This window comes from Saccoglossus kowalevskii, chromosome 3, assembly GCF_978046115.1.
Source record: "Saccoglossus kowalevskii chromosome 3, keSacKowa6.1, whole genome shotgun sequence".
NCBI lineage: Eukaryota > Metazoa > Hemichordata > Enteropneusta > Harrimaniidae > Saccoglossus > Saccoglossus kowalevskii.
In genome coordinates this window covers 20945156-20970348 of record NC_140643.1, presented here as the reverse complement: position 1 = coordinate 20970348, position 25193 = coordinate 20945156, and the positions used below count along the sequence as shown (strand labels likewise).

The following is a 25193-nucleotide window of genomic DNA, read 5'->3' as shown; positions in this document are numbered from 1 at the left end:
GATTGGTTGAGAAATCCAGTTTAACGCAACTTACTCAGTATTATATTGTCCCGGAGACGTACCCGTGTATACTGAATGATTTACTGTCTGGATTTAGACGGTACAGTAGTTAGTTGGCATAACACACGGCCAATGAAATAATAATTATCACGCGTTTCGAGTAATGTTAATATCGAACGTCAACAATTGTGATATAGCGCGGTATTATTTGTTAGTTTGCCGCGAATAACCTCTAATGATTATATTCAATACAGTACCAATTCACTGGGTCACGCTTTTATTTTCCCACAGATATGTTTAGTTTTTTGCAACTTATTATTTGTTTTATGTGACGGTACTTGTCGTCGTAAATGGGTTTATGCAGAACTGTCCAACTATATGAAGTTCACACATATATCATACGGTTCTATAGCTCTTTGGTATTTATGATAAATTGATATCTCCAATAGCATTGAGTCGCATACCACTAAGTATATTGGCAATGCGTTATGTTATTTATTATCTCCTTTCCTTTCATTGTTCAAAAGCGACCTCGACATCTTCCCGTTTATTTGAAATCGTGAAGCTCACATCATTATCTCCAAACAATTAAACATCACAGTTTGTCGATGCGTTTAACACAGATATGCGAGATATGACAGTGATTCAAAAACGATATATACAGCCGGTCTTTTAAATTTGTGAAAGCTGCCACGACCGATAAATATAATAATAAGCAGAAAATGGCAGAAGTTTATCATAGTCCTTGGTACTTATTCAATAAACCAGACGTTTCAAAGTTTCTTTTCTCAATGATATTTAAAACAGACATATTTTCTGTATACCCCTATTCGACTTGTAATGAATATCAGTTGCCAGTAGACATTCTATGTCATTTATTGTTTTGTATAACAATTTTTAATTGAATTACCTACTGTATTAAGTGTAATTGTTTGCCTTTATAATATAATGTCCCAGTAGGCACGTATATTTCCATTCATTGCAAAAATAGAGGGGATAGCATCGATTGTACAGTGTTATTGTGTCCGTCTTTGCTTTCTTGTGTTAGTTTTAGAAAAAGGCATCGATCTGGACTGTATGTGGCGTTATTGAGTTGTGACGTTGTTGTACTGTCCTAAGCCTCCTTGCGATTGTTTGATACGTGTTTGTAAAGTTCGTGCAACTGTTTGACTGCTCATACCCATAAACCCGCTTTGTTGTAGTAACCAGTTATTGTTATGCAAATGAGGAGGTACGCTCGATCGCTGTTCTGTTCTTTGTGTCAGCGTTTGTGTAATAACGGTAGGTGGCCCTGAATTCTATATACAGTGAGGACGTCGCTGTACAGCAGACAACAGCTATACATCGGGGCTATAGACGAGTGACTGATTGGTGAATACTGACAATGCCAGCAGGGTACGATCTTCTCCAACACAGCAACCCTCGAAAATCGGAGTAAGTGTTTAATGGCGCCGAGGAGCGCAGTTTGTTCGTGATCATATTGGCTCTTCTCAAGCACAAATATTGCTACAAGAAATAGAACCGTACATATATATAGCTCTTTTTTATTTTTACAGTATGACGTGGTGGTCGAGACACGATCCCGTGAAACTTCCACAGGGGAGAACGGACCACTGGAGTAAAATGAAAATTAAGGTAAGTGTCATGGTTACGGATAGCTATCGGAAGTGTAAATGGGGGGACGATGCGTTTCTAACGGTAATACATGCGTATGTATGCGGCAAGAAAGTACCGTTGTGTAACGGTCCGAACAATGGTTGTCACGCAACGTGTTGAAGCGAACATGAATCTGATAATTATACAGATGGCGGAAGCGATGTGCCCTTGCCGTCCGTGTACCCAGTATTGTAAATCACCACCCGAACGTTCACCCCTATTCAGTTTCCTACGACGTGTCTGCGTTAAACAAAATCATCTCAAATAACTAAACTTAGAAACCTAATATATCATGACCTGAATTTTATTACAACTTCAGAAGAAAAAAAAGAAAAGAAACGAATGTACCGTTCCACAGGTGTCCCTGATAGGAAATAAACATGCTCAATTTTAGTTGCCAAATAAAAAAAAGGGGGGGGGGTCAACTGTTAGCGTTATGAACTGGACTACGAAGCATTAAGCAACAGTGAACACATTGTATGTGTGCGGTATCGATTTCCTGTTTTACATTAAGTTTGTTGCTAGTGGTAGTTTAAGAGCGTTGTTGTTCAAGATGTAGCGACAATGTGGTCCACTTTAACGCGTTTTGCTAAAGTACCATTAAGCTCAGTTCGAACGCGCTGGCTTATCAGATACGCCCACTGACGAGATGTACGTTATCTATGCCAATAAACGGATTGACATTTAGATTATAAGTGAGCTGATATATATAAATACATGTCACAGTTTAAAAGAATTTTTTTGGCGTAAAAAATACATCATGGCGTTTAGAAAGAATCGTTATTAAGTTATTGGTAATATTATGAACACAATGCGCATCGTTAACCTGCATTGACATTTTGCAGGTTTATGTGTGGACAGAATTAATAATGCAACAGACATCATTAATTTATGTGCCGACATGTTCTATTTTCATTGCAGTGCACAACATTCGATATATCGGCAAAAAATACGCCGTCGCTGAGAGACCCCTACCAAAGTAAGTTTGCTGTTCAACCATTTATTTATTTATCACTTCGCGTCCAGTTTAGAACCGACCTTTGTATGCCCAGTCCTTTTTTTGTAAAGCTCGTCGATTCGCTTATTTGCATTCAGAGCGCTATTTCTCACAGGGTTCATGGTGCAAGTATAATAGCATGGGTTTTTGCTGCTGTTTGTTCTCGGGGTAAATGGGGCCAAGTTGTGAGTTGTTTTTTTAAACTTTGCAGACCGTTTGTTTATGAAAATAGTTAGTTGAATAAAGTTTACACCCCCAATAAGGTGTTCAAATAATATACGACTTAAACTAACACCCAGACCAATTAAAATGCCCTGGGGGTCTACCTTATAACGTCACTTGATTCAAAGTTTACATACATTTACTTGTATCAATCGCTTTTTTTGGAATATTTGTTTCTCAAAAGCATCTTATCGTGTGCTAACATTATTACGAAAATTGTATTTATCTGGCGCCTTGGCTCGTATCGATTGCTTAGTGACGTACATTTGAGCAAACATGTTAAATCGTGATGACGGCACACTGGAAATCATTGTTTTCGAATTTATAAGTTAACCGCACATGACCCTTGTCACCGAGCAGCTAACAAACAGTCGCCTGTTGTACGCGATAACCGAGGAGACAGCCTAGTGAGGCGTAATTATTTGTATCGTACTCATGGGAATGCTATTTATTGTCTTTCTGGTGTCATTAACAAATCAACCATTCAAGTGCATGCGTTTTATTGAATAATTTCTAAATATAAATCAGAAATAAAATGTAATAACTGTGGCACAGCACTGGTTTCAAATAGATTCAATGTTTCGTGTTTATAGAACAACACATTTGGATATTCAAGATTACGAGTGATTCACTCTAGCTATATTTTCTCACAGACATGATAAAAACGACTCGTCCCGTTACGTTTATAACTACTGACACAAGGACACCTCTATCGCTACCTTTCTCACCTTGAAGTCACGTTTCTTTCTTGAAAACACCCCTAAATATAATTAACGACCCTGTATGCGGATCTGATGGATGCCCATCAATTCAGACCAATTGTTCGGAACTTTTGGTTCCCAACTATTATGACGATCGACCCAGTTAATCGAATAGACTGTACTCATCGCAAAAGATAGTCCGATGTTGTGGCGTGTATCGTATAGCGGTGCCCGAGGTCTTTTCCGATTCAATTACTGTACACAAAAGTACGCGCTTCATTCATGGTTCTATAAGCCGATTATCGTTTTAATAATGGTCCAGAAAATGTGGCTAAATAAGCATGAGGGGAACCCAAACATTTCCAGAGACCTTTTTAATTGTATCCATGGTGATACCATCTCAATAATATATATTGTAATATTACTATAATTATATGTCGTGGTATTGTTGTTATATGTTCTACTTGTCTTCCAAATTGTGTTGAGCGAAACAACCGTGGCCATTTTGCTTATATTTAGACCACCGATGCGTGTAATTTTATTTATGAACTATTATTCCCTCAAATGGATTAAAATATCAAATGTCTATCTATCTAAACGCACCGATTCAAAACACTTCAAACATTCTGAAAAAAAACTTGTCAATTTGTCATTTCTTAATGACTAGTTTAGTGACAACAAACATGTGATGACGTATATCTCCAACTACACCGAAATAAAATTGTTAATTAAGAGTTAAATTTAAAATTACATCCCGAGTAAGTTGCCTTGGTATCCGCGAAATGAAATCTCATATTTTTTCCCAGTATGTACCTGTTTCAATTTTACGAGTAAAGAAGTTTGAGCTTAGACACCCTTGCAAAATTAATTATATAGGAGTATATGTGAAGCCACGCCAAAATAATGATGTCATGCTCGAGTACGGATCTGCGTTGAATTATTAACAGTTACGGACCAACTGATTAGAAGCCGTGACACCTGAACCCGGATCCTGAAAGGATATAATTTATACATTCAATCGACCGAGACTATTTAAGTTGTAAACTAGAGGGTCAGATAGGGTTTGGAGACGTGTCCAAAAAAGCAATGTAAAAACTGGCTCTTTCGTCTTTCATTTCATGTATTACGTGGTTTGTTGTCTTAATACATGTTTGATTTTCCCCCCAACTATAGCTCTGGTACAGAAAAGATGTAACGATCCAAATAAGTATACAGGACTGATGAGACCGAAGTCAGCGCCTCCAATGTTGTTGCGCTATAACCAAGATGGCACTGTAAAACCCTTAACTGACAGACCATTTCATCAACACATAGTGACGGGACTTAACGGACAATTACCGGGCTCGTATGCTATGAAAGTAAAACCAAGGCCAAGCACTGGCATACGAAGGACTAGTTTTAACACAAGAGCCAAAGAAGGTTTTAAATACTGGCCGATGGAGAGACCCAAACCAACAAAATGTGAGTTTTCCCTCGCTTGTTTGCCAACAAATTACACCCCCTGTTGATCGCTACATGCCAATATATTGGTGCTCTTACCTGAATGTCTTTTTCAACCATTGTTCGCTACTTTGTCACCATAATCGAATAATTACATTTCAGAAAGCATATTCGCATGAAAGATTTAGATCATAGCTAGGAATCAAGATTGCTTATTTAATTTTGTTGCTTATGTAATTCGGCCGAACGTTGTTTAATACGAAATAAAAGCACATGTTTTAATACAATTTTAAAATAAAAATTAAAAATATCTTGCATCTGCATCGATTTTGGAAAACTCGAAACAATTTCACCAGGGAGATATTTTTTGGCTATAATCCAATTAAATACCGCATATTCACAGAGGCAACAGCAACGCTCTACAATGCTAGCCATCGCAAGTATTTCCTTATTTGTTATTGTTTTTCTTTTAAAGTGACCACAAAATGGAATGTGCCAGGGAGCATGTAATGTATAACGTTCGTCTTCCTGTATGCTAGCCCATGGCACTATAAATTACCCAGACCTCCCTGTGATTCGCACCATTGATTATTTTTACTACTGAGAACCCTATTAAATTCCTGAGGAGTCTTCAGTATTTGTTGTTCAAAAGTACCTTTTGCAATGTGTTATCAGCATGTCAAATCTACCTCAAAATCTGGTGAGGGACAATTTATACAGCTGCTAAAAATGCCGCGAATCTATGTTTTGTGCAACATAATCACGTGACCAACATATATACATCCTCTTCACCTGGCAACTAAAGTGCATATTTCGTTGTTTAATCTATGCGAAGACAACCAGGTGCTGAAAATTCCTTAGTTATGTAAGAAGTAATATGGTATGGTTAATTTGATTTGCTGTTGACAAAAAATCACTAGTACTCTAGCAAAACAATTGAAATTTGGGGAGAAGAAAAACATTTTGAGTAAAATGTATGTTTTTCACAGTGTATTGCGAACCAGTGTCTGTTACAAACCACGTGGGATTATCACAAGCACTTTGTAGCATATCTCCGACGATTTTAAATAATGTACATTCAAAGACATTCCAGTAACACTTGTTTTTAATTTATTAACGCAATTTTATTTTCTGTTTTCCAGTTGGTCGGTACGGCATAGGGTCAAGATGCACGGTCCTTGGTCTAGGCAATGCTAGTCGGACGTAATAAAGAACATATCGTGTGACATCCAAACATTTACAACTATTTTTTCACAAGCTGATGAAGATACGAACTCAAATCCGGCCACAGAATACATGACATGTTACGGAAATATCCGTATAGAGCACTGGAATAAAAAACAGGAACTCCATAGAGGGCGCTCTCGCAGTTCTTAGAATGTAAATTCTTTTGCTTCGATTGAATTAGATTGTATGCCGTTTATTTACAGTGCTTATTGGACAAAACTCAGTTCCTGTTTTGCAATTTTGTATTAAAAACTTGAATATATTCCTACTGTAGTAATTATACTAATTTATGCTAGCCATAGAAGGAATTCTACTGCGCCGTATGTTCCTAGTTCTATAGCCGTCAGGAAACATCTCCCATATACAATAGTATTGAACTACATGTACGCAGTCTATTTGCGTGAGACACATGTGCAGACATAGATTTGTGAACTTACTAAATGTATATATGCTAGTTATTTGTAGTTTATTCATTATAACATATCGGATGGACTTCGTTTTTCTCCGATTTCTTGTAGTAAAATGCAACAATAAAAAAGTAGTTATCGTAGTACATTCAATCACACGAGTTTACCTCAGGCAACATGTGCAGTCGTTTCCGATGTAGTCTATAGAGGGCGCTGAGCTGGACGAATCGTTAACATTCATCGGTATGTGCTTTCCTAAGTAATCAGTAATGCGATCATTATTCGATTGGGAAATTGTCTATCAGTTATCTCGAAAAAAATAAATAAAACAGAACAAGAAATGTTTTGTGCCTTTTTTGGCGTCTGCTACTCTGCTCAAAATAATTTTTAACATTCAGCATTCAGAAAGAGATGTGAACCTATAGTAATAGAGTGACTGTGTAAGTTATGCAAAGAAATAACTTGAATATAATAGCGTTCAAGGATGTATAACTTTAGAGAAATTGAGAAAATTTGGTGGTTTACAAATAAAATTGTTCGAATGTTCAAATAATCTCACATGATCGCCTTATGAAAATGTGCGTTTAACACCGCGTAAACGCCGCTCGCGCTGGCATTGTTGAAAATCCAGTTATAAATGAGCCAATCAAGAGTCTGACACCACCACTATTCATGTGCATACGTCATTCAAAATCTACTACACGAAGGTAGTTCACATAAATTTCAAGTTGTAAACCACTTAAGCAAATCAACAAACAACATAAGATTTGTGTGAAAATCTGTGAGTGATATACTTTTTATTCGAATACTACCACTATTAATATGCATGCGGCACTTTGATTTTTCGTACAAATATTCTTCATTATTATTAAAGTTAGTCAAATTCAACTCAAAGCCAAATCAACTACACCGAGATGTTTCACATTAGGTTTGTTAACAACAAACAACAGAAGTATGATTCGTGTGAAGAAAACTGAGATATATAGTGAAAAGTCATATAGTGAAGAGTAGTTGAATAGCTTATAAGCGTGGTTGTGACACAGGTCTACTACAATAGTATAACTATGATATACAGTGATATATTCCGAATATGAAAAAGAGATATTTGCAGTGAACTGGTATAAAGTCATTGTTAAACATCGTGAGATAGGTTTGTGTTACTCTGCTCATGTTAAACATCGTGAGATAGGTTTGTGTTACTCTGCTCATGTTAATCTTGTTATTAAGATAGCTAGAAATACATTTATTATACTTCGAGTGAAGCAATTTATTTTCATGCAAATAACCTGTGAATAGATTTATTATGAATTATCTTGGAAAATGTAAGTAGTCCGTGTTGTAAGATTCACCACAACATTGATATAACGAAATTCACGTACATACAGATCGTATTCGATGATAGACAGTCGGCTGTACGTTATAACCCAGTAATACATCCTGCAATGAGTGCCAGTTCAATCAGATCGAGTTTACTCTGAGTGTTATTCGCATAAAATAAACTTCGAGAAGATCGGGCACATTTTGTCACGTGTCCCATATTGGGCATTGTTATAATAGTCCAGGGGAAGTGTAACCCCTTATGGTAAACTACAGAAGACATCAATTTCATTGTGTAAAATGCACTTTATTTGAATAAAATACAGAATAAATATTACAATCAAAACCTGATTTGTAGACTTAATATAAAACCCTGATCAGCAATAATTCTCGTTATGTGACTGAGAACTGGAATGTATATCAACATATGACGTATTGACAGCATCTCCGTAATGTACACTACTTGCCGTTTACTCAAGTCAGCAATTATACATGCAAATTACCGACCCAAAAGTTGTCGGCAGAGTCTTAAGCGACTCCACTGTAGACGGTAGGGTCTATATATAACTGGATAAATTTTGATTCAATATGCAGTCTTCCAGGATGGAAGATATTATATAATAATATGGCTCTTTTCGTCTTGATAGACGGTCAAAGCAGCATTAAAAAAAATTGTCTATGTCTTGCAGTGACGCCCATGGCTTATCCTGCCGACGTTGGAAGTAAAGCTTCTGGAACAATTTCCGCAGGTCAGGCGTACACCACAAGACGGAAGTGACGTCGACAGACTATAGGGATACACTTTAATGTTTGATTCCATTGGATGCCTCTCGCACCGATAGCTTCGTTGTTGTGGTCAGACTTTAATTTGTGTTCTTCTCAGTGGCTTACGGCGGCCTATGGCCGAGTGGTAGCGATCTTTCCTGAATGAGGTCCAATTTATTTTTTGTTCCAAATCAGCCGTCAGTGTTTCTTCCGATGGATAAGGACGCATCTATCACGATACAAGCGAGACATGGTTTGAGCACAATAAATACATGGTACATCTGTACACTCAGCATTATATCATAATGTTTTCATGCAATAGCGCCCTCTATTGATGTTATAAGAAACGCACTTACATATGCTATGATTCAGCGTATATTCGAGGCTACTAAGCGATACAGTAATTATAACTGGAGTATCAACTCCAATGCTAGCATGAATAACACATGAAAGATGCTTTATAGGTTATATATAATGTCGTCGTTAGTGGCGCTAGTAATAACTAAGGATTGTAACATTGACGATGCTCGCACCTTCATATATTTTATTACATTTGGAACTCCTGATATAATTTCCCTTATATGTACTGGGGGGCCATCAATCCTACCTAGCACTCTGGGCCCCCATACAATTACCACTCACCTCTTTGACTATACTTTTGATATTAGCTTCTGATGCGTACTTCAAATAAAACTTTTTTGATATAAGTATGCACTCGGCTCCGTTGCTGACTAGGCTCAGACTTGGCTGATCACCGAACGCGACATCTAATAATCCCTGAAGGAAATGATACAAAAGCATAATGCTATCACTGGCGAGACTGTGTATTTAAAATTTCCTGTTTAGCGATTTGTTTCAATCTTGAAAATAATATTTATAAGTTATGGACATACATATTATGTACACGACTAAAATCATATACGGATGTGGGTAATTTTTATCCGTAGTGAACGCTACGTCGCGTCTCGTCGCTGTAATACAGACGTTACATAGTAACTATGCAAAACTAATATGGACCACAACTTACGAAAACAGAGCCTCGTTCCAGGATGTCGAGTTTGATAAAGACGTTATTTTTATGATTCTGACTAGCACCAATTGAATTCTGGGTAAAAACAACAACATAGTAATAGTCATAGTAGTAATATAAAATATATAAGTTATGTTGAAAAGACAAAAGTGAAGTAATAATATTCTTACGAAATATTTTCTGAAAAAAGGCACACGTAAACATCATTAACACTTACCGCATATACATTTTTACTAAATACACTGTTACTACTCATTGAACTTTGTTGCGATGCTGTACTGAGTACCGAATCTGAAAAGACAAGAGCATATATCATATCACTTTTACTAAATAAGTACTACCGGGTATTAGAGACGTCGTAATCCATTTTTATGCACTCCCACTGGGACAATTCCGATCAGCCGTTAGAGGACGCATTACATAACTGCAGATAACCAAGTATTGATGAGGAAATCGCACTAACAAACAAAAACATTGAATATAATATAATTACCAAAATGACGAAGCCTAAAAAATACTGAGAGTTATCTACCCTGTTGGCGGCGGTGGTGGTGGTGTTGTCCAGGGGTAAACTACTGACGTCACATAACACATTTGTTTTCAATTTGTAGATATTACCATCAATGCCCACATACCTGCTCGTGGTGGTCTCGGCTTTACTTTTATGGCCATTCGCCTTCTTCTAGCGTCAATAGCAGTGTTTATTGCAGGTGTACCTAGTGGTAAGCTGTGCGTTAAAAACGGGCCCTGATGAAATTATAAAATACAATTTTGAGTCGTCCAGTGTTAACAGATGACACTAATATTCATAGAAATCCGATCAAAGTGACCGGCAAGTAATAGCGTACGATGATATACCTTGTTTTCTAGATACACGGCAAATATTACGAAATAAATTAGATTGAAATGGAATAAATGAACATGATGTGATTTTTTATTTATTCGACATATTGGATCGAAGATAGATAGCAAATTCTATATGAACAGACAATGCCATCGAATTGCACTATTTGGAATATCTATCGAATTATAACATCATTTCTAATTATAACGCATTAATGCGCCGTTCTGATTGGTTGAGAGCGTGTTTTAAATTACACACTCAAGTCGTGGTTAAATACACGGTGATACCACGATTTTCCTTATTAAGAAGTAAGGTAAAATCCTTCTGTCAACTGAAATAGGCTGATTCAGAAATATTATTTTGCGTAATATACTAGTAACACACATTTTGAGGCTAATCGGGAAGCATGAAAATGTTTTTTTTTTTCAGAATTAGAATTTTTATTATCCTCAAAACCCAATCGGCAGAGCACTAACCAGCGTCTGTATTTTTTTTTTGCTGTCACTCATGTGTATATGTTGAAACTAGTCCAAATATCGTGACTTACTGGTCTGGGGGGAATTACACCTTGAATACCCTATGTGAGAATAATTTAATTTGATTTAATATGTAATTGTTGTTTTGTTATTAGCTACGTGTTTGTTGTTGAGTATATCATTTATTCTCGACAAGTACAATAAGACTCTAATGAACAATATTCGAGGCTGTTTTAGCGTAAAGAACTTCAATGAAACTGTTCATTTCCATGTCCGTAGTACCAACTCACTCACTCGAAAGTGCAGAGCATGTGACGTGGTTTGGTAGTGTAGACAAAAGGTTCATTCAAATTATTGTAACACGACAAGAATTACTGCGTTTCCTATTTATAATATATTAGTAAAGCTAATAAAATTGTTCACCAGCACGACTTTACCCCGTGCAATTCATCGACCTTGTTGTGTTGCTAGGGAAAACAATGGCTGTCAACTGAAAAAGAGACTGAATGACCTAAGGTCATAATCTGTGATTGATTAATTGTAAGCTTATTGATTGGCTTTGAAAAGATCGTGTGGCAATTGAATATATTAAAATTCAATGTATCATTCAGTGTATCAATGAAACACTTAATATTGAAATGTACCTTGTGATCACGTGAGATATGACGTAACAATGGTGAACATTTAACGAACACACCGTGAAATTCACCTTGCCACGTGCACGTCTCCGTGATTTGTCTTTTACCTGAGCAAATGTGACAGTGGACATCTTCCTTGCTCCGTACGATCCAATCTTTCTGTGAGCTTCGGGGTTCAGTCGATTGCCTTTCAAGGGCGGAAGCAAGCCTTCGTCCTCGTTTTCGGCTTCTTCCTCTATATTACTTTCAGCAACTTCATTATGAGCTACCTGTGGCATGAATGAGCTCATAGATGCGGTAGATGTGCGTCTCGTTAGCTGTCTGCCGGTGCGGTGAATCGCGGCGACGCTCTTTTTGTTGAGAACATCTTGGTGGTTGAATTTCCGTATTGCGGATTTCAGTTTTCGCCGTTTGCGGCTTGTGGGAAGGCTTGGATACTCTGAGAAGTAAAGAGTATACATTACATAAAATGGAATGAACAAACATGGCACTGGTTATAAGAACATATTTTCTAAAATAATATTACAGCATAAACTGGTAAATAGAATATTGCTGTGAATGTATTCCAAAAATTGTTAATAATCTTCATGTTTTCGAAAATGTTCAATTAATATTTAGGCTATCTTGCAATCACACACGACCCGGACATGACATCATAATGACCTTTCTGTGCAGTGATCAACGTACTTACTTGATAGGAGTTTCTTTCGCGCCTGCGTGATAGAGTTATCGGGTCTTTTCAACATTTTGAGTACTGAACAGCTGCCCTGCATGGAGTAGACATCAATACATATCATACACTGCAATCTTGTTATTTACAGCTCGATAAACCCACATATCATGACAAATACGATTAGAGGTGTTTTATATCGCCATGTTATTGGTGTCAGGGTGAATATATTACTTGAGATAAAATATTACCTCTTATCAATTTTACAGTATGTTTTAGAAATTGCATGTAAGACGCTGTCTGAAAAGTTGCGCCCTCAGCGACGAAGCGTCTCTGTGACGTCAATGGTTTGATGTAAGGAGCACTATTAGCGTCGTTTTGATGTGTGGTCGTCTATAGGAGATTTACTGTATTCTAAATGACGAACGACTTCACAAACAGAGATATCTATTTTAACGACATCGCTTACTTCCAGCTATGTCACTATGAAATCACAGGAGCGCTTTGTCCATAGAGGGCGCGATTTATTGGAAAAATGAATTGCAGACAGTGTTTTAAAAACATCTAAATCACCAGAATCAGCCTTCCCCGGATCTTACATCATAGTAATTGATTGACATGATCTACAAACACATAATTGAGATTACATACCGACTTAATAATGTAGATCCATTCTGATTTATTACTATCGCTCACAGCTACAGCACCGCTTCTGAAAAAAAAATCCACATAATACGCCCTTACGTAACAATGATGACTATTTTCCAATTATAACGCCACGAGAGGCGTGCATACAAAATGAAATAAAATATCATCATCCCCGGGTAATTTGTCCACAGAAAAGCAACCCAATATGTAATACTTAAAGATGTATCGAAGCATTGCGCAAAATTAACCAAATATATACAAACAATCGTATATTTAGCCCATTACGTGGGTTTCTTGGTGGTTTAAGTCTTTCAAAGGGAATTTGCTTACCTGCCCGCTCTGGCATAAGATCACATGAATAGATCGTCATAAAGAGAAGGCAATTGTGATGTACATGTCTCTCTTAACATTGTAGCGTATCACATTCCAAATCTTTTGACAAAATGTGCAAGTTATGTAGCATTTTAGTAGCAATGATAGTCATTTAGTATTTTGGCACTAGTAAATATTTTATTTTATTTGTTCCTTGGGTAGTATTGGCCAATGTCAGCAAACAGTCTCGTTTCTTAGACGTTTCCTAGTTACAATTAATCATAATATGTCGATAGCCTGAGCACATTCAGTAGCTGAAATATCAATCCGTCAAGGGTGAGTCACGTGACAATGATGTACTGCGTGTAATTAATCACTTGCATACTTGTGTACTAAACGGTCGTTTAATAGAGCGTGTAAGACCATGGATGATTGTGACGTGGTCACTTACTTGTAAAATTCGAACATGCATTTCGTTGAATTGTATTGCATTATATGCAAAGGCCATCCTTGGAAAATAAACAAATTTCTGTAGGAGAAAAAGAAACAACAATAAAAAATAATATGCATTTCAAGTATCAAAGGCGTGCGTTACATTCATCGACATTATATAATACCTACTCGTATGCAATTCGACTGGTGCGTGATCATACAGTACTTCCCGTAATACCGGAAGTTATTAATATTCTTAATCGATATTATTATTTTTACAGTACTTACTTCAGAAATGTATTGTTGGAGGAATCCGTGAAATTCTTCATTCCACCTGCCATGAATATGTCAATAAAATCCTAAAATAAATCAAAATAGTGATATTAAATCCCTAAATACGGATATAACGCTATACTATATAAGCAATATACTCATCAATCATAATTTTATCATAAATACTCATTAAATTATGCCGTTATGGCGATGGAAGAAGCAATTAGCATGTTATATGGAGATTCTCAATGCGCTGAAGATGGAAGTGGCGCGTGGGGTACGAAATACAACACTTCAACTTACGTGCCTGGGAACTGCGACAAAATACTTAGAGTGCGAGTTCATTGCGTTTCAGTAAGACGGTACAATCCTTTCAACTGACTAATACGGTGTTCGCGATAGAGCAAAGACATGTATCAACAATTTTTCTTTCAATTTGCGTACCACTTGTTTGTAGAAAAAAAAATTGCAAATGTATGCTTACTGTCCAGTACCGGAAATTAAGGTCGCTTTATTCATATTTTGGCATATGCGTATTTCTGGACCAATAACGGAGGAGAAAGTTATGCGTAGTAGGGCGTTAAAGTAGTCTGGTCAGAGAGAAAATTTCACTTTACCGTCTCTTGTGTGTTGTGGAGAAGTATTGATGAATTGCCAGACTATTTTTAGCAGGCAGGCTATTCAAAAATAAAAAAAAAATTATCGATAGTTTTTACGAGATTGATTGATGAGTCGACGAGACACGTCACATCAAACAAATTAGTATTCATTTCACGTGTGTTATTGCTAGCGCTTATATGCGCCGGTCTCAAGTGAAAACATTAATTATGCCGTACATAACATCATTGTTGTTATCAATTTCATGGAGATGTTCCATCAAAAAATGTTTCTTGGTAATAAAGGAATCGTGATCATCGCGTAAACTCGGGTATTAAGTGAATAAAATATGATCAACTTTGCATTCAAAAGAATGCAAATATATGACATGAGTAAATAATTACACATACAGCAATGTAAACGAAATATACATTGAAGACACTAAAGTAATGTATTAGTCTATTCATTCTATCTTAAATAGTATCATATATTGAATATTGACATTTTTATCGGCCGAATTATCGATTCAATTATATGGGCTCAGTATACTCAGTATGTGTGCACCACAAAATGAAAACAGTTAATCAGGTTGCAAAAAAAAAACGAGATATAAATATGATGTACCCTTTTAATACTTTAATTTTTAGTAGCGTAACGTCAATTAAGATATTGGCCGAATTTAGCAATATGTTAAGGTACATTTCTTTCAGAAAAATGTTTGACTTGTAAAACGCGAATATGGTATACACGCAACTATAATAAGAAGAAATAATATATGGCGATATTTCTTTTTAGAAACCTTACAACAATTCTGCAACAACGTTTGCATTCCCAATATAACGATATATTAATGGGTAGCTCAAGTTCACGGTCCAGTGTTCCAGTTTCTGTATGTGTTCGTCAACTGTGAAAACTAGGTGGAACGGATACACGCATAATTAAAGTGACACAGTCGACTGTCGCATTTTTAATTTATTTCTCGAAATCTATTTGAGAGTCGACCCCGGTAAACACAACGACGCGGCGCGACAACTACGATACTCCCTCTTCCCCCAAAAAAACACATACTCAACCACCGACCATGCACCACTACCACGCACACGTTTATACAGGTATACCAGAAATAGTGATGCCGTTGACGTACAAATCGTAATTCGTGTGTGAATGTCATTTAATAAAACTCAATTAAATTGCAACTCTGTGTGATTCACTTGCGACGTTAACAATGAAATGACATCATTTTTTTCATGTAAACACAACGCATAATAAGTGACTGTCATGATACCCAAATGAAGATGGAATAAAACAAGAAGTAACTTACATCTTTTGTGATTAGCAGTAACTCCACTGTTTCTCGTGTGATAACCGTAATGTTGTGCCTGCATTGATTGATTATTGCGTAATCCTTAACAAAAAATGAGAAGAATAGTTTACACATGTCAGCGTATTGCACGCACCGCGGTAGAAATTGGGGATCGTTTATTTTGATAACGCCCCACACTTCGCTTGTTTACATCCTGCAAAAACCACGATGAATACTTCCGGATTTCTGTGATAATTTGTTCTACAGTATAGACTATCCTGTCGAACTTTCTCTTCCTTCGGTTATAGCTGTACCACCAAGGCCATATTGGACATCATACTCAGTGAAAAGAATCCAGCGTACTTACCCCGAAACTTTCGCCTTCTTTCATGATACGGACAGCCCTCCCCACTTGTTCTGGGTCGCCCTCAACCAAGATAGCTATAATAATACAAACATTACGATTACTGTCACATTTCTCGACCAATCGCGTTATTTAAATTCACAACGTTTATCTGTTGTTTCTCAATTTTGATCGATATGAAACACGGTTGTTCTAATTTCTGGTTCGTGTATCTTTAGTTCAGTATTCGTTAGTTTTACTGCGCTGTAATACCAGTTCTCATAGAAAAAAGGCGCCTGTATTTTATATCATTGCAAAAAAATGTGTAAAACATATAATTGCAAGTACGAGGTACTCACCCGAACCAGATAGTAAGAAATAAAAGGCGTGTGGACGTTGCCCATAGCGAATGACCACGCGTTCAGAACCATACGTCACATAACTTCCGTATTTCGATATTTGTTGTTGCATAGCAACGGGGTATTCGGCCACAGATTTAGTGTTGTGTAACTCGGCTTGGACCTGGAAATAAAAAGGAAAGATAGTTCCAGTCGTGCTGGAATAGAAAATTACATTGTGAACTTTGAAACGACACAAGAACAATTATAGTCGCTTACCCTTCGAAGTAATTCGGGTTTTCTCGCTGAGGGGTGTAACCCAAGGACGTGTTCTGTGGCTGGTGAAACTCGAACCTGTAGACGTAGTGACATGATAAAATTGATAAATTATATAAATATACTGCCGGCTACATTCTGTTTTTTTCCTATTCACTATAGTTAAAGTTTAATATTAAATGATGTACGCAGGCTGGATTGCCCAATATATCGATTACTTTATTAAGCATCTACAAATATTCTATGACGTAGCGTATTATCAAATACACTTCCAAAGTGTTAATTTTACATGAAAAGTAGATTCTCAAGATATTAACACAATGAAATGGATCCTATCATACAACATACTAATTGCGGTTCTATGTACTTGTGGCTTTCATTCCATCATTGATATATCTTTTATGATGTGCCTGTACTTTCATTGTATTTTCCAAATTTCATCGGATATATTTTATTGTACTACGGCTCGCAGCTAACCATAAACTTCTAGAGTCTAGTTAACACGAATACGACCTCATTGAAGTCTACTACACCCATTATGCTGCAGAGAGTGGGTCACTTAGGTCCACGTTTTATCCCACAATAACCTACAGATTGGACCTCAAAGCACAGTGAGTGGATGATTTCAACAATTTTCTATTTAGCTACGGAGAATGTAAGCCGGTGGACCGTAAATGTTTTGAGTGAGTTTCTTTTTTTAACTTGACACTTGACTGGCGTTGAATGATTTTCGGATTACATTGTGCCGAAGAAAACAATCTAAGATATTGTTGTTGTGGATATTTGCAATTTTCTCGTGTATTTAACTTGCACTGAGTCGCCAGAGGGAGGGGTATAAGCCGTAGTCATGGGAAGATACACGATGCGCGAATGATAAACTGTGTCTCTAATCTATGAACTTTGTCCCCATCCCGCCTATTGTGTGCTCTCGAATTGTTCTTACAGTCCCTCAACAACTACATCGCGTACTCTGTGTAATATAACAGCGAACGATTGCTATCGTAGTTTTTATTTATTTTGTTTATTTACTAATATCATGAGTTGTTCCTTCCTATGTCATATCGGCAGTGATAAATCGTAACATAGATAATGAACTTGTACTTGTACTTGTTTAAAACCTTTGACACGCAAGTGGCATGCGAACGGCCAATGTCAGAATTTCTTGTCTGCGCCGAACAGTCCAGTATATTCGGTTATTATTGAGTTTTCAGTATCAGGGTGTCACCAGGTCACCGAATCACACACGGCATTCTTTGTTCGACGACCGAAGATGAACTACATTACAAAATCAATGTTCAATGCTAGTCTGAGACGCACAGAGTTTATAGCTCGATATGCCTTCTTGGATTAATGTGACGACTATTTTACCCATGTTACCAACGCCGCGACCGAACGAACTTCGCAAATCGAACATCACGTACTTTTTAGATTCCAAGTCGTGTTTAGCTACCTACCGAAGCAGAATTCAAAATAATATTCCTATAGTGAATTTGTCGGGTTTCGATCAGTATAATTCGCGAACGCCGTATTTTTTTATATTTTTGATTAAGTTACTGAAAATTTACAGGTCTTTCAACTAAGTTTTGCCGACAATACAATTTTAGAGCCGCAATTAATGTGATTGATATGCACAATAGTTATTTGGCAATAAAACATATCCCGAGGTCATGCGCCCCCGATATCACACGTCTGTGTTGTGAATTGTCCATTCAAAACATCCGTCCAATGCGGTTGTCTGTCAATTTCCAAGTAAAAAAAATGTGAACGTTGTTGGCAACAGAATTTCACTAAGAATGCACCATAACAGTCATAGGAGGCTGGAAACTAGAAAATGTCGCACTCGTTAAACAGTTTCAAAATTGTATTACGTGGGTACACGACTTTCTTGACAATGAGCTATGCCATGATGTTTAAACAATTTTGATAGATACAGGACAGACAGACAATCGTATGATACATGGCCACTCAATCGTGACAAGTTACTTTTTCTGCCAGTTTACATGTTTTAAATTGCTTGTGGCAGTTTTAAGCGAGCGTGTCAGGATGCGTTTACATTCCCTAAATCATGTCATTCACTCTGTACTTAGCGTAGGTCTTCATATCTCCATATCAATATTAACCAGTGTACATTGCGTGATACATGTAATGGTGTGTGGATTATATGAATACCGTGACCGCTACAAAGTAGCAGAACTTGGAGTGTATATTGAAGTCTCATTGAAACACGCGAGGAGAGGGGTCATCGTCGTAAAATTACGACCCATTTGCGGCGCATGATGGTAACTATGAGAAAACCATTGTAAAATACGCCAACATTGAAGTATTCGACAGCTTGTAAATGCAACGCTCCCCACGTTCATTACAAGGAACCAATTAATCTGCTCTTAGAAGCAGACGTATCGTGCCCTCGTTCAAAAACAAAACCTGATTGGTGATTTACTTCCATGACGTTTACTCGTAACTATCACTAGGTCGGTGTATTTTGCCAGAGTGTGTTGGAGTGTAGCAGAAACACAAACGGGTGAAAAATGCGTGTCCTGACACGGGTTGGATGGGTACTACTTCGAAGTTAGTAATAGTAGTACGCATTGGTTGCTTCACGGGCAATCTCATTCTACAAACCACATCCAACAAATATCATTCGACAGTCCCTTGGGCTAGATTCACAATAACGTGACATTACATCTCTTGCAATGCATCTCTTGTACATCAGTCCCTGGGTAATGTTGTTACCAATTGGTGCTGTAGGGATCAGTTTACCAGGTTCGGTGCCTTACTTGTGAACTAGAAGGGCGCTTAACAATGTTTCTAGCACAATTGAATTTTCACCCCAGCTATTTGTTACTTTCATACACGCATGACTGGTCTGCAATTTTTGGTAACCAACCAGGGAGCAATAGGACCACCGGTTAACATATTGTATTTGTACTGGTCAGTTTTGCGTGATTTGTGTTTCTGTTTAGTCGCATATATCGTAATTCAAACAAGAAGTTAGTACTTATTATTTTGTTACGCACGCAAAAGAACAGAGGTGTGTATATACGACAATATACACAAATAACGTACACTACACTTTTCCTGACACGTCTGGCTCGATTATAATTTCTTTCACGATTACTAAGTTTCTCTGTTGAAGATTACAAACTTGCATAAGCAACGCTATGCTAATATTTAAATATACTTTCTACTATGTATTTAAATGAATGCGTCTACAATTATACCTATTGCGTTTGACCTATTGCAGTAAGGCGACAATATACAGGGCATTAGGATGTAAGTTTCACACGTAGCTTTATTTGCATACATATTCTGTGTCCATTTCAAGGATTATGACTATTTATTCTTACCTTATGGTCGAATTGAAGTAGATTGGTGTTCTTCAAGGCGGAAAAGAAATCTAACATGTCCCGGTCACTTTTCCTGTAAAACAGGGTATCAATGAAATTGCATGGGATTGTACATGGGTCAACGAGTACCCCACACTACTAAAAGAAGGTTCACCCCGGTATTAGATGTGTCGATACGAATTAATCGCCCTTCTCGAATAGTTAACGTGAACTAACCCCCACACAAACAACCAATAATCTCTCGTGTATTGTCACACCTATAATTTGGTTATCAGTGCGTGTTCAAGGGCCGTCAACTTATAGTGATGAGTGAATAATCAAGTTACAATTACAGGGCAAAGGTCATTTTTTTATTTTGTTTTGAGATTTTACTTCGTGTTTACTGTGTTAACAACCCCTTGAATGCAGACTACCTACTAAAAATCGTGTAAAATCCTAGTGAAGTGCTAAGATTTTCGCCGCCCATGATGCTAGGTGGGTATCATGATATACATACACATCGACTTACCGTAGAGCATATTTCTTGACAAGACGGTAAGATATAATCATACACAGCGCAGCCAAGCGGAACTTATTGAGAATCTGATTTAGAAAAGTAATAAAAACAAAATAAGCACAATTTATTGAAATGTCGGCGAATTTACTTCATATCATTATAAAACCAGGCTCTGTTTTAAAGTGAGAACAACGTATTTTCTTTAACAAACTGAAAGTATGTCGTGACTAGTAATGAATATTGGCGCTTAAGGTGAAAAGTGTGCACGGCGACTTATTACCGAATTTCATTATTTTAACATTATCATGCCAGTGATGGGTGGTGTCCGCGATCGCGCTTTAAAGGAATACATCTCCAACATATGCACAATTCGAAAGAATTAGACATTTTTTGTGATTACATTTTCTTTGTAGTTATATTTATCGAAACTCGATATAAGATGATTTGAGAGATTTATTTCTATTTATTTCTATTAAATTTAAAAGCAAATTTTCATTAAATGTGTTATTTTTCGCAGTAATCGAAGTCTGACTTCAACGAAAGGGAGTAATTATATTCCTATATTAAAAAAACAAACAAATATCGAGGTGGATCGAAAATTGAATAGCACAGAGAAGTTCGTTCAAGTAATTGAATCTCTAATTTTCATCTTAACGGCGAGTTTTGTAATTTGAGCTTAAAATATATACGATGAACCAAGGTATGCCACCATTACAATTACAACAATTGTCACAATCGTATTTATGATATTAACAGTATAATGATGATATTTATTTAAAAACGACTTCATAATAATGAATAATAATCCGAGCGTGGAGAGTTGGGAATAATTATCATTAATCAATCAACCAACAAACCAAACAAACAAACAAACATATAGAACACAAAACAAAGCACAAACAATTCAAACATTTTCATTATTATGTTATATAACTTAGAGAGTTTTAAGGTATATAGTTATAGTTATACGAAGATAGCACAGCTTGGTGAATGTTTTAAATGTAATAGTGGCACATGGACGAATGTATACGTATTTCAATTAACTAGACGTCGCCGTCAGTATCACGTGGTATGTCTGCTTGAGTACGTCATCAATTATGCCATTTTGTCCACCCTCGTTCGTATCTAGCTTAGTTATAACTGCTGTTATAGTTATACATTCCTGTTCACGTGAGTTGACGGGCGAATGTTAATGTTACGTTTGAGATATCGGGAAACGCTGGGAAATTTATTGTCCCGTGTTACATAAGCCTGTGTTCATTATGACTCGAATGAACTGTTGATGACGCATTCTCTGTTATTCACCCAATTTGAAATGAAATAATTTGAACTATATTTTTTGAATTAAACTTGTGATCGGAAAACCATGTGACATAATAGTCATTTCATTATAGCTGAACGTTTATACATGTAGTGTATTTGTTGTGTTATTGTGAAATTTCAGTTCTCTGGACTACTGGACAACGACGTATTGCATGTGGCCATCTCCGTCAAATAATGGGCCACATACAATCAATGTCAGAAACGTTTTAGCATTTTACGGAAAATGAGTGGCACAGCCAAGGACTCATGTCTGCGTTTGGTCCTGAGTATAAAGAACGGTGAGTTTATTTAAACAACCACCTGTTGAAGCGGCCTGAATAGATCTCAGTAATAACAAAAACAGTTCCGTAAATGTGTTCGTATTTATGTTATGGAGCAGTAAAAAAATATAAAGCTTACAAAGCGACATCATGGCATATTAAATGTCAATTTTAATTCACACAAGCGGAAACCACAAAGTTAAATGAATGATATTGTTAAGTTAAACACCAAGCACGTACTACACGTTATCAGCAGGTTTATTGAAAATATATTGTTATTTAATAAACTAATCCGGAAGGGGTTAGTTAATCTGTTTCTATGGAAACTCTGTGTATATAGCTTGTTGATGTGATAACAGAGTTAACGACACGTTTATTATTATCTAAACTACATACTAACACACTGCGACAGACTGCGATCGATAAATGATGAGATATCTAAAGGTGGTAATGCCAATAGCCGCCGCAATTCTCGTTATTTTTAAGCGCTCTATCTACGGTATTAACGATTATCGGTAATGATACGTTTTAAATGTCGACCCCTCACTTTAAATATCAAATGGTGTATTCAAATTCGTACATTACGTTGATGTCTTTCGTGGATGAGTACGTCGGTTTTATTTGACTGAGTTTAAATGGTGTTGTTCCACCCAAAAGATGTAGCCAATATAAATATATAGATAAGGTGAACTTGCCTTAGAAGATAAACGTTTCGCGTCAGTGTCGGTTTCTTTATCGTTCGATAGCGTGCAGTCAGTGGCCTGTCGATAAGGCGTCAATGTCGGCAACAATACATGCGTACCGTTGCTTCTTACGTGATCTCCCACAGTAGGCATAAGGTATCTCGAGTGAGCCATCATGGGATTTTTAACGATTGTCTCGTTGTTATTCATCCTATTCAACGTCTCCTGGATCCGTTGCCGCCGCTTCTCTTCCAACATGTGTGGATCCATGGTTTTCTTGTTGAACACTACGTCTCTCAGTCGCCTACGTCTCCGTGCCAGCCTGTCCAGGGACCGTAGCTGTATTTGCTTATCGGCGACCTCTGTCATGATTTTGCGTCTATGATAAAGTTCTATTCACTTCATAAATTTTCCAACCTCCACTTCAAAGTCTTTATTTTCGGGCGATTTTTTCAGGTCCGTCAAGTGCCCTATAATTCGTGCAGATTAATGACAGCATACCATCGTGTTGCTGGCTTCACCATGCCGTCCGCGTGGGCTTGATGATAGAATCTCATCACTTAGACGTCAGCTTGATGACTGGCTGTTGTACGCGTTCCACACACGTTAAACCTCTTATCCCGTATATGCACGGCTCGTCGATTGTTACTGCGTTGGTTACTTTCACGTGCAAACAATACAGGTGCGTACGTACAACAAAGGTACATGACAACGAGGCAGAATAAAGTGAGGGCCAATAAATAGGTTAAATTGATGATCCAGAGAAAGCATTGTTGAATGTTTGCCAAAAGTATCCAAGCTGTCTTAATTACACAAACGTTCAACACGAGTCCGTCAAGCAATCGATACGCATTGATTTTTTTCCCATTGCCGTTTTGTTCGTGCACGAAACTTTATTTGATCGCGTCATGTTACAGTAACTTGTTGTGTTCGATAATGGAAATCACCCAATCTTGTGAGTACACAGCCCGATCACAATACGACACACAACGTACCATCGAGTAGGCCAGGCGCGTTCGCAGGTAGATTCTGTTACAGTCTCTCGCCGCGGACTCCCCTCGACGTTGAGGGCAGTATACCAAACAAGAACGGTATCTATGTAAGTACGCGAAGGCAGAGACTGGAACTCGAGTCTAGTTCGTAGGCTGCCCGAACCGAATACAGTATGTTCAGTACCGGTGTCGATACCACGATACAGACCACCGGCATCGTCATCGAGCTTGTATTATTTCTGTTGTTTGAAGTTCAAACAAAGCAATAAACGATTTACGTCATAAGTCGGATCATATTGCTTAAATCGCAGTCTCTTTGTCATTGAGAAACTGATACCTGTTTTAAATATTTTAAGCTGATTTTAATTTAAATCGAATAAAACCAACAACAACCAATGACATCAGTATATGACATGGATAAACAAACGCTCAATGTGGTTTTCCCTCAACTTCAGATAAAAACGACGAGTTAGGCGCGGGATGGGATGATGGTTTCCGTTAGTTTCGAAATTCTGCAATTCAACCAACTTTCACGATTATAATTGATTGTGGGAAATCGGATTTAGCAGCTAACCTGTCACTTACCTACCTTAAAGCACTGCTGATACTAATGTTCTTATAGAATGAATAAATCAGATAGGTTTACCGCTCAAAATCCACCTTTTAGTATTTCGTCAAATCTTTATAGAAGGTATTTGTTCAGTCCAGGAATAAGTCATAGTTTTAGTTGAAGTTAAAATACTCCCGCTATTAAATTCGTAAACACATTAACTATCAACTAATATCTTGAAAGTACGGAAAACTAACGGGGGGGGGGGGCTGGCAGTTTTTGTTGAACAAAAACATCATATTATGATAATTTGTAATAATAGTCTTTATTGAAGTCATATCCTAAAAATGGACATAAATCTAAGTACAATAAAGCATGGTTGTTATTCCATGTTAGAAATATTCAGAAAAAAAGAAGATATACTAGTAGAAAAAACTGAACTAAACAAAACTGAAAAAAAAAACTTGCCCGAAAGTGGGATTACTTATTTAGATATATGTGAGGCAGCAGTTTTTTTAATTTCCTTTCTCTTAGGTTGAAACATTCGTATATGTATTTTGCTAGACATTTCAGCATGACAGTATTCTTTGTGCCTAGTATGTTGATAAAGCTTGTATCAGTGTTGCCCTC

The 25193-nt window shown here is 37.1% G+C and overlaps 2 protein-coding genes and 1 long non-coding RNA gene across 3 annotated transcripts; 2 read left to right on the top strand and 1 right to left on the bottom strand.

Annotated features, from left to right (window-relative positions):
- The first annotated feature begins 1264 nt into the window (after positions 1-1264).
- Positions 1265-6803, top strand: LOC100378784 (uncharacterized). Its single transcript, XM_002740239.4, has 5 exons — positions 1265-1434; positions 1557-1635; positions 2578-2635; positions 4750-5037; positions 6159-6803. Exons 1-5 carry the CDS (start codon positions 1385-1387, stop codon positions 6221-6223), a joined length of 540 nt encoding a protein of 179 aa, XP_002740285.1. The 5' UTR covers positions 1265-1384; the 3' UTR covers positions 6224-6803.
- Positions 6804-7390: 587 nt separating this feature from the next.
- On the top strand, positions 7391-7971 carry LOC146747553 (uncharacterized). Its single transcript, XR_014928868.1, has 2 exons — positions 7391-7800; positions 7840-7971. It is a non-coding gene; the product is annotated as an uncharacterized LOC146747553 (long non-coding RNA).
- Positions 7972-8253: 282 nt separating this feature from the next.
- Positions 8254-23660, bottom strand: LOC102803708 (uncharacterized). Its single transcript, XM_078013948.2, has 17 exons — positions 23034-23660; positions 20768-20841; positions 20260-20332; positions 16916-16990; positions 16658-16820; positions 16323-16396; positions 15974-16057; positions 14071-14141; positions 13802-13879; positions 13042-13102; positions 12412-12487; positions 11828-12159; positions 10398-10509; positions 9980-10053; positions 9760-9837; positions 9375-9509; positions 8254-8961 (listed from the first exon to the last, which is right to left on the bottom strand). The coding sequence occupies exons 1-17, from the start codon at positions 23388-23390 to the stop codon at positions 8824-8826; spliced, it is 2055 nt and encodes a 684-aa protein (XP_077870074.2). The 5' UTR covers positions 23391-23660; the 3' UTR covers positions 8254-8823.
- Positions 23661-25193: the final 1533 nt, after the last annotated feature.

What these genes read in the sequence shown, in the direction of transcription:
- LOC102803708 (XM_078013948.2), bottom strand. Translation starts at nt 23,390, where the DNA reads ATGACAGAGGTCGCCGATAAGCAAATACAGCTACGGTCCCTGGACAGG. An exon ending in TCCAACAATACATTTCTGAA is followed by an intron (nt 13,880 to 14,070) that starts GTAAGTACTGTA and finishes TTTCTCCTACAG; the next exon opens with AAATTTGTTTATTTTCCAAG. An exon ending in GCCGAGACCACCACGAGCAG is followed by an intron (nt 10,054 to 10,397) that starts GTATGTGGGCAT and finishes TTGTCTTTTCAG; the next exon opens with ATTCGGTACTCAGTACAGCA.
- LOC100378784 (XM_002740239.4), top strand. Translation starts at nt 1,385, where the DNA reads ATGCCAGCAGGGTACGATCTTCTCCAACACAGCAACCCTCGAAAATCG. An exon ending in GCTGAGAGACCCCTACCAAA is followed by an intron (nt 2,636 to 4,749) that starts GTAAGTTTGCTG and finishes CCCCAACTATAG; the next exon opens with CTCTGGTACAGAAAAGATGT. An exon ending in GAGACCCAAACCAACAAAAT is followed by an intron (nt 5,038 to 6,158) that starts GTGAGTTTTCCC and finishes TCTGTTTTCCAG; the next exon opens with TTGGTCGGTACGGCATAGGG.